We start from the raw sequence: 13,840 nt of genomic DNA, 5'->3' as shown, positions 1-13,840 counted from the left end.
CCCCTTAGTTCCAGTGAAAGGAACTCTGAAGCTGTTATAGCCACAAAGGGTGGACTGACGTCATATTAAACCCTATGGATTAAGAATGGGATGTCACTTAGGTTCATATGCCAGTCAATGCAGGTGAGCGAATACTTTTGGCAATATAGTGTACGTTGGTTGTTTCTTCAATAAAGACCTGCTGAATTGTTTTGTCAGTTAATCTTAAGTCTGACTCTGACATATAAATTACAGAGGAACTTTTCATCGTGTCTGAGACAATATAATTGCAACACAACTTAAACACAGTATGAGTTTCCACATACCTCCTGGCTCTGATATGCTTTTGTGACTTTAACTGACCCCGGTACAGCCGTCCCAGCCTCTCAGCTCTGCCTGCCCGGGTTGGAGGAGGGGGGAGCGGGGGGAGTGACTTCCAGCCAACCGTCGACTGCTGCGGAGTTTGGAGACATCAGTGAAAGATGAGGAGCTGCGCTTTGCTATCGAGAGAGGAAGAAGGAATTAAAGTTCATACGTAAGAAATGAGAGGAAACGACAACTTAGCGATGAAATGTGTGTCTGTCAGTGTGCGTTTAACTTTTATCTGAAGCCTGCCTGCGAACACTCCGCGGTAAGTACTTTTACTGCTCTCATTAAGGAAAAATAGTCCGCTTAACCCAGCGAAAATACATTAATTAGGTCCACTGGCGGAGTGATCTATTTGCTATGTCTAATGTGTGTGACTGAATTCAGATTAAGCTAATTCATGTTTTAAAAGCTTTGTGAATGACAAATGTTAATTTAAGTTGGATTCCTGGCAGTTTTGAGCAACGGCCAGACTCCCTATGTAAACAAACAAACAGAAAAAATGGTGTTTTTATATGTGCAGGCTCTATTTTTTGCTTAATAGCATTAAAAATCGACGTTTATGATGTGTTTTTGCTAGGCTGAATGGTCTCGGTTTGCTTTGGAATAAGAAAAATAGGATACTTCAATAAAAATGCATCAGACAAAACAATTAATTGTTGTTGAATTAAGAAAAATAGATATTGATTATACATTGCCTGCTGTCAGTATTAACGCTTAAATCTTCCTCTGCAGTTGAACTCGGTGGATTTGCTGACACTGGACTCCTTGCTCTCTTCTGACATCCAGTGTCAGCAGCCATGACCAACCCTCAAATTGAACTCCACTACAACTACACAGGCAAGCTAGACCACCGGCCCAGCATTGGCACCACCAAGGGCACCATCGACACCAAAACCATCGTGTTCCTCATCATTTGCAGCTTCATCGTCCTAGAGAACCTCACTGTGCTGGTTGCCATATGGAGAAACCACCGTTTCCACAACCGCATGTACTTTTTCATCGGCAACCTGGCTCTATGTGACCTCCTGGCTGGTGTTGCCTATATAGTCAACTTACTTCTATCTGGAGAGAAAACCTTGCAGCTCTCACCTGCTCTCTGGTTTGTCAGAGAGGGGAGCATGTTTGTAGCACTTGGTGCCTCCATTTTCAGTCTCCTGGCTATTGCCATAGAGAGACACCTGACTATGATTAAAATGAGGCCTTATGATGCCAACAAGAACTACAGAGTGTTTCTCCTCATAGGAACCTGCTGGTTGATTGCAATATCTCTTGGAGCGTTGCCTATTCTAGGCTGGAACTGCCTGGATAACCTCCCTGATTGCTCCACAGTCCTCCCTCTCTACACTAAGAAATATGTAGCTTTCTGCATCATAGTTTACATACTCTTGCTCTTAGCCATGTCTGTCCTTTATGCACGAATCTACATCCTGGTTAAGTCCAGCAGCAGAAAGGTGAACAAGAGCAGAAACTCTGAGCATGCCATGTCCCTGCTGCGCACCGTCATCATTGTAGTTGGGGTCTTCATCGCCTGCTGGACGCCTATCTTTGTGCTGCTCCTGGTGGACGTAGCGTGCAAGCAGCGCTGCCCCATCCTCTACAAGGCGGACTGGTTCATAGCAGTGGCCGTGCTCAATTCAGCAATGAACCCCGTGATTTACACCCTGGCAAGCCGCGAGATGAGACGAGCCTTCCTGAGTCTGGTGTGTGGCGTATGCTACAGGGGGAAGGCTTCTGGAAATGAGAACAGGCAGTCTCTGGAGCCCAGCCGCAGCAGGAGCAAGTCATGGAGCAGCCAGAACAACCCAAACCAGAGCCAGCAGAGCTGCAAGCAGGCGGAGGCTGACGTAGCCCATGGAGAGGTGGCTGTGGTGACAGGAGGGGCTGCTCAGGCTGTACTTGAGAGTGACAGAAGAGAGTGAAAGAAGGGAGGGGTGTATCTGCAGGAGGAAGGTGAGGGTGGTCCTAGTGTGCAAGCTCAAAGGCCTTTGCAGTGTTTACAGAAACTGAGGTGTGACTGTCTTAAAAAAAAAGTGTTGCTTGACTTAATGGGGCTGCAGATCAGTGGTTTCTCCTTTATGCTTGATACTAATTTAATTGCATCCTCCATAACCCAGAGCCATATAGAAGTGTCCATAATATTCATTAGTGTAATGTAAGAGGTAGGCTAGAAAATACTTAAAGTTATACCAAGTGTATTATTAGAATTTCCATTTAACTATTTGTCATTACACAGATTGTAGCCACTTTTATGTGACGAGTCCAGATAAACATTGAACTTAAACTCACAAAATAAAATCGACTTAAACTTCAGGTTCGGTGAGGGCTACGGTTAAGATGAGGACATGATGTTTTATATAGACAAGTAAACAGTCTGCTTTAAGGAAAAAAAAGCTTGTCCTTCTTGAAGACATTTTCTAGGAAACAAAGCTTACACAACTCAATTAGTTGCACAAGTTATGTAGATAATGTAGCTACGTAGCTAACATAGATACAGCTAAAGCTCACAAAGCTCATGAATATCTATACTAAATAAGTTAACGTTAGCTAAATAAGCTATGTTGCAACGTAGCTATGTAGAAAACATAGCTAACGTTGCTATGTTAGCCTTAGCTTTAGCATTGTGTTAAAGCTCACAATGCTAAAGCTAACTTAACTGCATTGATTTACGTATAATCATTAACTGTGTAGCTAGCATAACTACTGTATGTAAGCTTTAGCTAAAGCTATCTACGTCTAAAAAAGGTCTATGCGTATTTTACCCAAAGGTTAGACCCCTGACCTTTTTCCTCTGTATTATTTACAAAATATTGCTTAGTCTGTGATGTTCGCAATATAGTTATTTCATAGGTGTAACTGCCAGACTTTGTTTATAGATAAAGCAAAATATAAAAAAAAATTAAACTGGAAATATGTTGTCCGGGCAAATTATGGCATTTCTGTTCTTGCAGGGACGACTTCTCACAGTAACAGTCTGCGAGAGGAGGTGTCTGAGATATACAGTCTGCAGCCAGACTGTCCGTCCTATTTTTGCAACCACAGCATGTGAAGTCTGTCCCCAGGGGGCTCTCAAAGAAAAAAAAAAAAAAGTGTTCAAATTTGCTGCTCATCTCCACTCACCTCTGTTGCTTTTACATAAAAAGGGAGAAAAGCTGTTAAAAGGGGCCTGGAGGCTGTTTGCATTCTAAGATTAATAGCAACATGAACCAGGAAGGCCACTTTTAACAGCTTTTCTCCCTTATTATGTGAAATGTTTCCATGAAACAAAATGATGGTTTACTGTTAAGTAAAATGCTCCAAAATAAGAAGTAACTGGCATCATGTCGCTGATCAACTTGTAGGTGTCTGGCCTTGACATTATAGGGCTTAAGGGAGGATGTAGTTGTACATTATAAAATACAAAGAATAATCCATCCATCACAAGTACACTGCACAAAACATAGAGATACAGCAACAGAACAGCATGCCTTATGTAGCAAGTCTTTGTCATTACATTCAGTATTTCCGTGTCAATATTTTGTGTCCATCATGTCAGCTTTGTTGTGCTGGCCGCCCTGACAAGAGGAGACCATTACAACTATAAAATCTGGTTTATACTACTGCGTCAGACCTTTGTTGTAGCCACACCATAGTGACCTACGCCATTGGTTTCCAATCAGGAGTCTGGGACCTCCTAGGAGGGTGCAAAAAATCCTAGAATGGGTTCAAGGCTTTGGGTGCAATTAGATTTGCACATATTAGCTAAAATCATGATAAACACGTAAGAAATTGTCCGTGCAAATTTGTAAAAAAAAAAAAAAAAAAAAAAATTGTGTAGACTTATTTTGACACCTGAATTCAAAGTAGATTTTTGATAGTAATGTATCACTTTTTTCGTGCATGGTGGGGACTGCAAGTAAAAAAAAAAAATGGGATCCACTGACCTACACCACTTCATACTTGTGCATTGATGTCTCTGTGTCCCTCTGTGGTACTGATGTCAAGGGCTACTCAGCAGTTAAATTTCTATGCCAGGTTCCAGTCTTTCTGCAACATTTCCTTCTTGTTTGTTTACAATAAACCATGGCAACTGACACCACATGTATTATATTGAAGTAGGTGTTGATAAAATTGAGCAGCAGTTTATTAAACTGCAATTATTGCAACGAAAAAAAGAGGTGACTTCGCAGGAGATGGAAATTACAGCTGCTGGGTTAGCTGAGGTTTTGACACTTCTTTGGCCACTGTAAGACTTAAAGATGAGGAAATGCACTTCGAATGACCGTAAGTAATCACACCAACGTGCAATGTAACAACTCAGAGATTAGCAGTCACCTACTGACATTCAGTGGACCAATCACAGGGCTAGTGGTCTGAGTCTTTTCTCTCTAATTTTGAGATGGTGCATAGGGTTCAGAGCTGTGTGGGACTATGTCAGAGGCAACAACGTGGATTTGATGCAGAAGTGCAAATCAGGAGCAAAAGAATTAAGACTTTGTAAGGCTTTTAAAACTGGGGAAAAGTTGGCTGTCTTTTTTAATGAATTAAGACATTGTAGTTGCAAATTCTACATATTTTTACCTTTATATATAATTATATATATATATATATATATATATATATATATATATATTTACTTTTGTTTGTCTGGACTTGTCAGATGAATGTGGCTTTACAAGTGGAATGAGATATTTGGGAGTGGAAATAAGAGAAAAACACTTGCTAAGATTTGAGTTTATGCAGTGCAAAAATGTTCAGTTACACAATGAATGATACCTCTTTGTTAAGTAGATTTTATATGAACACAAAGTTAAACATCATTTTTTAATATATAAACAGATAAACCTGTTTAGATATCTACAAACTGCATGGTGAAGAGGTAGAAAAAGGGCTGTTTTTATATTAGCTTGGACATTTTAATTGTATGTTGACTCTGCAGGACAGCAATCACCTTAATGTCAAAGGTCCTCTACCTGTGTTTACCCATGTGACTATCAAAGACATAAAGGGCTAAAAAAATCACCTGCAATGAATGAAGTGCAATTATATTTCTGCAAAAATGTAATGATGAAAGATTGTAGCCAAAAAGTGTTGTTTTAAAAAAACAATATAAATTATTTATTATTCTATGCAATGTAATCTGTAATTTTGAATTTATTCAGTTATACTGTGCAGTAAATATAATATAAAACTGCACTATGAATTATATATGTGATGTAAATGAGATGAATGATGAAGATTTACCTGCAACTTCTGTCATATTAAAGTAGAATCATGTTTATAGTCAAATGAAGGATCTGATTCAAGGAATACAGTAACTAAAATTATACCAGGGCGCCATCTGCTGGTTAATACTGGTAGTAATTATTCTCAATTCTGACTACTGTTGGTATATTGACATGACATACTGCTTGTATACTTTTAATCCTTAGCCTAGTACCAAAATTAAAGCAAATTTACCGTAGGACTCTGGTTGACTCTGCAAGATCCTAAGTTTGTCTTCAGTTATTTTATAGGCATGATGCTTTAAAACGTGAAAAAAGGGGCATGTTGACTGAGCATGTATGCCAGTGCAGCTATTTATAGGATTCAAGCTGTAAGCTTTGAAACATTTTGGGTGGAAAAAACATGATATTGTTATGACCCACCTGAAATACCTTCTTTCTCCAGTAGAGAGTGCCATTCTGCCATTTCTCATGCTGTTTCCTGTTTAGATGAGAAAACTAGTGGTTTGACCGCAATGCAAATAAATGAATGTTTTTTTTTCTTGTATAATGGGAATTGAGTTATGTTTGTGGTTTCGTATGTATGTCTAAGAGACTTCTGCAAAGCATCCAAATCAGAATAAACTGAAGGTGAATCGAGGATTTACACTTGTGTTGCTCACATTATCAAACTTTTACCATCACTACTGACCTACACTATAAAAGCAAACATGAAAATGTTAAAGAAAAAAATAGCCAGTGAGTTGATAGAACATATTTTTAGTTTAAAGTTAAAATTACTCAACCATTCTTCGTATTTTTTTGTGGCTATACACAAATTACTTGATCTCTTAATGTGCAGATTTGTCCCAGAATCCTTTTGCACCATGAGTGAAGTTACTTAGTTAGGGAAGTCACACCTGTGGGGACAAAAAAAAAAAAAAAACACTGTAGATGATATTCTGAACATAATGGAGCAGGACATCCTGTTTCCTGCATGTTTCAGTTATTGTCACCTGTTGTCTCCTGAATTGGCCTAGCTTGAATTCTACAGATATTCAAGGTTACAGCATGTAATCGAAAAATGGGAAAAGTTCCATGGAAGGATAACATGTAGCTTTACAAAAATACTTAATGATGTTGTTTTGAGTTGATTGAACAGAATTTATGAGCAAAGGGATGTTTCCACAGTATAGTTTGACTTTAAAAAGTCAACCTAATATAAAGCTAAGAGTAACTGAGTTGATTTTGAAGTACCTGCAACTTAACATATACTGTTTTATTCAGTTACTTAAAATGTTTATGCAATCAGTTTACATAATATTTAAAGTTTTATTAACTTACCAGGTATTACTCAAAAAAGTATTTCCACTACTGTAAAACTATTAAAACTTGACTTGTCCACAGGGGGGGTGCCAAAATTGACCCAGTTACTTGACAATAGACCTCATTCACCAATATTTTCCAAAGCTTTTCTTTAATTCCTGCTTAAGAAAGTTTGTAAGAGAAACCTACATCAGATTCATGACATGTTCATAAAGTGCTAAATTGTTCTCACCTGTGTACTTCTATCCATCTATGCTGTATGCTCGTGAGCTGGAAGCTTGTCCATATTTTGGTATAGGGACACACCCCTTTTATGCCCATATAAGGGCATGAGACTGCAGGACTGTGTGCAAACACAGAAGACGGGGGATTTCAAAAAGAAGTAGCATGATGGCAGTACTGGCCAAATGAAAATAAATCAAAAAAATCATTTTTAAATAAATACAACGTAATAGAAACAGACATTTGTTTTTTTCAAAAAACTGATACTGTTAAATATTGGCACATAATTTAAATACATATTTAAGTACCTGTGTGTGAAAATGGGCTTTTATAATTTTACCAGCAAGTTCTATATCCATTATCTGACATTTTGCAGCTAAATTAAATCATTGCTTAATCAGGTTAATAGTTGAATATATTTAGGCTAGCACTGGTGCATATTATTTGACCAATTAAACATGCTACATAGATGAAAATGTCATCGTTAAAGATTGTAGGTTATAGTGTATTTCTTAGTCTTGCATATCTGAGTGCAGATAAGTGCAGAATTTATAGTTTTATCTTGGCATACTGGCACTCAAATGAGGGATTTTGTTGTTATGTAAGAGCAATTCACTTATAAGAAAGCTTTGGTGATAAAACTCCTCCACATGTGCTACACAGTGCACAACTTTTAAGCATGTAAGGGCAAAAAATTGAGGCTGAATTAAGGTGTGGATATGAGGAGTAAGCCACCAGAGGACACCATTAGACAGGAAGGATTGACACAACCCTGGTTGTGCTCTGGATATCCTTGCATATCATATCTGGTATCATCTAGGGTATTGTCTGGTTGGGTAGGGTTGCCACGAGCCCCTGGTTGTGCCATGGATGTTACCATGGGCCCTGGTAATATGCCTGGTCTCCAGGTCTTCCAACGACTGGCCTGAATCATTAGTTGTCTGAATGCACACCCGTTTTTAAAGATGATATTTTAGAGCTTTTTATACCTTTTTCATGCCTTTTCATGCAACCTAACAATTACACCACTTTCATAATGATGATTATCATTACTATTACAGCAGAGATAACAGAAAAGCTTCTACACATTCACAGTTTTATTGCCAACAGTCATACAGAATAATGAAAAAACCCAAAAGATTAAATCTGTAAACATCATTTGGACTCATTTCTTGGTTTTTATTTCCTTTTTCTTTTTCTATTCCTTTTCCAAAATAGTGAGATTCTGTGAGATTTCCCTCCAGCAAAGATTTATATTAAGAATCTGGAAATGATACATTTATAATATAGAATAGAGAGGGAGGGAGGGAGGGAGACAGAGAGAGAGAGAGAGAAAACAGTAGTCTCAAGCAGCAACACGCAGCAGGGCGAAACACGACCTCTAGTGAACAGGCATGCCCCATTGAAGATCAGCTATTGCACTTTGAAGAGAGAGAGAAAGAAAAAAGACCATTTGTACAAATAAAAGGCACATTTTCATCAACAGAAATCTGGAAAGAAGCCGTGTTCTTTTTGTGTCCCAGCATGTTTGGTTGTCTAATTTCATTATGTCACGCAGTTAATTGAGAGATTCAAGTATGGAGTTGTTTTTTTCTCTATTTGCTTCATTCAGAGTTTGCACATTTGATTATTTCAAATTCTAACCTCAAAAGTATTTATATTAGCAAAGAGCTCATTTAAAACTTTAGCACATTATTTCCTCTTCCAGGATATTAGATTTGATGAAATTATGTCATAGAAAATTAGACAAAGTAAAATTCAATGGCAGATTACTTCTCACTGATTCCTTGTGCACTTTTTGCTCATCTTTCTATCAAAAGGGATGATACTTCAGACACCTCTGACATATTTTTATGATTTTGATGCCTTATTTTAAGGGGAAGCCTACACAAGTATCTTCTATATGTATGTTGTACAAAGAAACATGCTAGATTTGTACATTTTGAGAAGACTTCTCAATCAGATTCACATGTAGGCTGCCATTATTTCACAATGCACTCTGGGTAGTGACATCAAATGCATGCATTGCTCTTCCGTTTTGCAGACCATTACTGTGAGATGCAGTAACTATCAGAACAGAAAGATATGCTAAAAAATTTCAAAATAAAATCAGATTAAACTCTCAGTTATGTTAGGGGAAGGGGAAGGATACCAACGATCAAAATCTAAAAACCTGACCCTAATTACGAAAAGTTTCATAAAGCAGAGTAAACAGTATGCTTACAGGGTAAAAGCTTGTCATCCATGAAAACGCTCTCATGTAGCAAACGTAGCTTACATAGCTACGTTAGTTGCAAAGCCACACAAAAAGATGGCAAAAGTTGCAAAAGCTAAAGCTCATGATGCTTATGGATATCATTACAAATCTACAAAGCTAAGTTTAGCTATGTAGCTACGTTATCTATGTAGCTTGCATAGCTACATTAGCTTGAACTATGTTTGCTAAAGCTCACATTGCTAAAGCTAACACAGCTACGTAGTAATGCAAACCAGTGTTGGGGGTAATGTGTTAAAAAGTTATCCGTTAGAGTACTCAAGCTACTTTTTCGTTGTAAAGTAACGTGCCCCTCAAAGCATCTGCTCTGTTTGTCTTTTTTTCCTGTTGGCACATAGCGGCGTGCCATTGGAAAGTTAAGATGGCAGAAAGGACAGCTTTACACTGTGGAATTATCTCTATTATGTTGGATTTTTGGATGAAAGGGACAAGATCACCATCATTGTGAATCGTACGTTTAAAAGCTCCTGTTTTGTTTTCATTGAACCAGCGTTTGTGTGATTCTGTATGCCTCGGTCCAGTAATGTCTTCAATGTAGGAATTTCATGAATGCAACTGCCAGACTTTGTTTATGAATAAAGTAGATTAAAAAAAAATTCAAAATTAGAAATTAAGTTGGAAAATTACAGCACTGAGGGAGCGTCTGAGATCTACGGTCTGCAGCCAGACTGTCTTGCAGCTTTGGAGCATATGGTGGTTGCAGCCACAGGCCTTAAGGATAACAGTCCATAGGAAGAAGAAAGGTGCAGCATTTAAAAATCACCAACCAGAGTGCACTGCACTGTAAAGGCAGCCAGCGTGTTGAATTGTCTCCACATGTAGAAATGTTGTGTTTCTTTGTCAGACATACATATAAAATATATAAATGTTAATCCAAGGTCAAAATATCTTACATGCAGGATTCTCTTAAAAAAGACAAATGTGTAATAATACAGGTATATAGCAGGTGAATAAATGCATTAAGAAAAAATGAGGAAATTTCCAGCACACTGTAAAAATCACAATATGATGGCTACTTTAAGCATCAAAATGTATTTGTGCAGTTTACATGGTGTACAGAACTTGCCACATGATTTTGTATTATTAAAAACAAGAACTCATCAAACACTGGCTTTCTATGACTTCTAGTTTTGTTGCTGCTGTGTCAAAATGTGGCATAGATATTGTCTGATTCTTAATGGTGTTGTGTCAAAGTTGGAAAAACCCTCTGCTCTACAAAAGGGACACAAGGAATCAATGGAAGGTTTAAATCAAAACAACTCTTAAGGTGGATAATTTTTTTAAATGATCCTGATACTGCTTTTACTAAAAATGTATTGTTGCGAGATGCATGTACTGTACACTCCCTCTTGCAGCAAAATACAGGCACGTTATATTACATTGCATCTGTCTTATCAAACTCATTGAACACATGCTGATTTTGGTTCAACTGAAGTGGTCCAGTGCATATCAAATACAATGCCCCATTCATTTGGTATCCATCAGAGTACTGACAATAGTAAGGATGAGAGCATTTTTAAGTGTGACGACTATCTCTAGAAGCAATTTTAAAATCTGGATTCTACAAAAAGAGTGTGTGTAACCTAATCACAGCAGAATGTTTGGATTGGGTACAGTGGACTGTGAAGTACAAGTTAACTCTCAGCAGGTTTGGCAAAAATGGTTTTGAGCTTGCTTTTTGTAGATTTGGATTTTCTCCTGTACTGTAAAGCAATAGGCAACCAGGATCCTTTACTTTTAACACAAGGACATTCAAGTGTCTGACAGAGTGAACGTGTATTTCTATGAAGACATCTAGCGGCAATAATGTGGTACTGCCACAAGATATTCACACATTAAAGGTATAATATGTGACTTTTTGAATACTGATATAGCACATATCAAAAATATCCTAAGTTAATATATCTTTGAGTAATAGCTTTCTAAAAAGTGAGTGAGCCAAAATTCTTGTGGGTTTGTTGTTTTCAGCTCTGTGTTACAGAATAGTGCTTCCAACAGCTTGTTTATGTTTACCTTAGAGGCTCAAACTTGTTTCAAACAAGCTCTTTTTCAATACAAACACTCCCCTGACCAAGTATTGGCCCTGACACCACATTAGAAAAGAGAAATAGCCCTGCCAATTCAGAGAGAGAAAGAGATGGCCCACCCACTCAGGGGTGCAGTATATGGAGCAGGGGTGCCCTGCAGAAAGGGTGCAGAAATATATAAGGATGAGGATATATATATAAGGTGAGGATGTAGCTCACTTTGAGGACAATAAACAAGTTAGTATAACCAATCCAATGTAGGTTGGCATATGCTTCATGATTGGGTAGGCTTGAATGGCTACTTAATGACTGACAAGGCAAATGTTATAATTCACAACATGAATATTAATTTGGTTGCCAATATGTTTACCATTTACAGTGTTGTCTCAATTTAGTCATGAAAAAAAAAAACACATCAACAAATCACTCTTGTCAAAATGTTTGTTTACAGAATCAACATTGCAGTACTGCCTTGTGCTGAAACTAAGAAGTACAGTATAATCAATCACATGCTTCATGTAGGACATATTTCATTTAATCTACAGAATTTGCTGTGGGTCTATTTAAAAATGGACTTCAGGCCACATTTAGCTCCCTGGCGATAGTTTAGAAAAACCCTTGATATAGAGAAGGTACAATGCTAGAGTTTCATCACAAAAGTCCATTTCAATGATCTGTGCTATGAGAGAGACTTTGGCTGTATTTGAGACTGCCCACTACACCATAAGTACATACAGCTATAGTCAGCATGTATTATGCAGTGAATGAACAAATGCTAGCTCCACAGTACTAGTACTAGACGCTGTACTGATTCAGGAAAAATCTCCATACTACACTGTAACAGTCTACTTTGCCTACTGTTTCCTACAATGTAAAGCACCAACTAGTCAGAGATCAAAGTAGCAGACAATCTATGGCGACAGCATCATTGCTATTAGCATTAGCATTAACTCTGATCCATTTGGAGTGTATTGATGCGAATCAAATGCCAGCAAATTTACTTTCTTCAAGGTGATACATAGATAGTGAATGTTAAATAACTTGGCTCACTTGTAAGCTTTTTTCATACCATAAAGTAATGCCACACTGTAGCAATGTTAGCTGTTAACTTGGCCTTTTTTCACAATATATTTTTTAAGACCTGAGACATAAGCCAGGCCAAAATAACCCACTTGCTGTAAAGCTTGGGTCAGGCCTAGAAATGTCAGTTAGACCCCACCCAAATATCAAGCATACTGCATCAATTCAAAGTCAAATGCTGCCATATAATTGGTCTCATGCAAGCCCTGATCATCTGACCCCCCCAGCTGATTCACTCTAAGCTCGCTATTGGCTAATCTCACTCATGCTGCCACATTTAAGCTGCTCTATCCTGCCTACTCTGCAAAATAAGAACTGCTAATAAGAAAGAAATATTTATAACCACAAATGTGTGTTTTATGACAAAGTGGTCCTGACTAAACTGCCCTTGTTCTGTCCTGTTCCACCAACTGTATTTAATGGCCCAATCACAATTTAAATCTGCAATTGTTTTATAAGTTGGCCGTTACATTGAAGTTGTAACTACAATTCTGAGTTTTTTTAATGACAGAAATCTGATCAGATGTGATCTTTATGTGCCCAACACAATTGCACGTATTACAGACTTGGCCTATTTATTGTTAATGATAATAGGAGCAGTGAGGATGAGGAGCAGGTGCACAAACATCACTATGCACTAAATGCAAAGAGCTTTTGGAAACATCAGGTGGCTACTGTCTGCACTGCTCTCTATTCACTTCACTGGTAAACTTACTTGCATTATAACAGATAAGCCATAGAAATATTTCAGCTTCAAGAAACATGACCAGGGCTGCCCGTCAGCAGGTAGGCATTGAGTCTGTACTGAGGGAAGATATTCCAAGGTCAGTTCTAGAAAAAAACATAGAAAATTTAGGGTAAAACATAAATATACTGCTATGTCAGGATTTCTTGACATTGCGGTATATTTGAGGCGCAGGGGATCCTGGCCCAACCAGGCTTTAGGCCACATCAGGCTGCCTCGAGCTTGGGTAGTACATCTAGTATGCTGCATTTAATGCTCAACAGTAGTATGTAGTAGGCAGTTTCGAATACACCCTTTGTTTGGAGTAAAATACTTCCAAGAATCAAGCACCAGGACTGCAGATCTGATAGGAGAAAAGTCAAAACTCTGAGAGAAGGGTGCTGTTTGTTTTGACAGACTGGTGCTTAAGTGCAACATCGACTGAACGTGTGCTCTGAAAGTCACATATTATACCTTTAAGAAATCAAAAGTTGTTGTGTAACATCATTAAGTGAAGGTGGTCTAATATTTAACATTCTGTGTAAACTCAACATTTGTCCACTTGAACTGTAAATTACTTCTCAACACATTAGCATTTCATCTTGTGACACAGGTGATCTAATGGATCTAATTCTCTGATTGTGCTCATTTGTGATGA

General features: G+C 38.0%; 1 protein-coding gene across 1 annotated transcript; it reads left to right on the top strand.

Moving 5' to 3' along the window:
* Positions 1-408: 408 nt before the first annotated feature.
* LOC121525643 (sphingosine 1-phosphate receptor 3) lies at positions 409-6,189 on the top strand. The gene is made up of 2 exons (XM_041811730.1): positions 409-610; positions 1,081-6,189. The coding sequence occupies exon 2, from the start codon at positions 1,146-1,148 to the stop codon at positions 2,265-2,267; it is 1,122 nt and encodes a 373-aa protein (XP_041667664.1). The 5' UTR covers positions 409-610; positions 1,081-1,145; the 3' UTR covers positions 2,268-6,189.
* Positions 6,190-13,840: the final 7,651 nt, after the last annotated feature.

This window comes from Cheilinus undulatus, linkage group 17 (genome assembly GCF_018320785.1).
Source record: "Cheilinus undulatus linkage group 17, ASM1832078v1, whole genome shotgun sequence".
NCBI classification, from domain to species: domain Eukaryota; kingdom Metazoa; phylum Chordata; class Actinopteri; order Labriformes; family Labridae; genus Cheilinus; species Cheilinus undulatus.
This window is presented reverse-complemented; position numbering and strand designations above follow the sequence as displayed.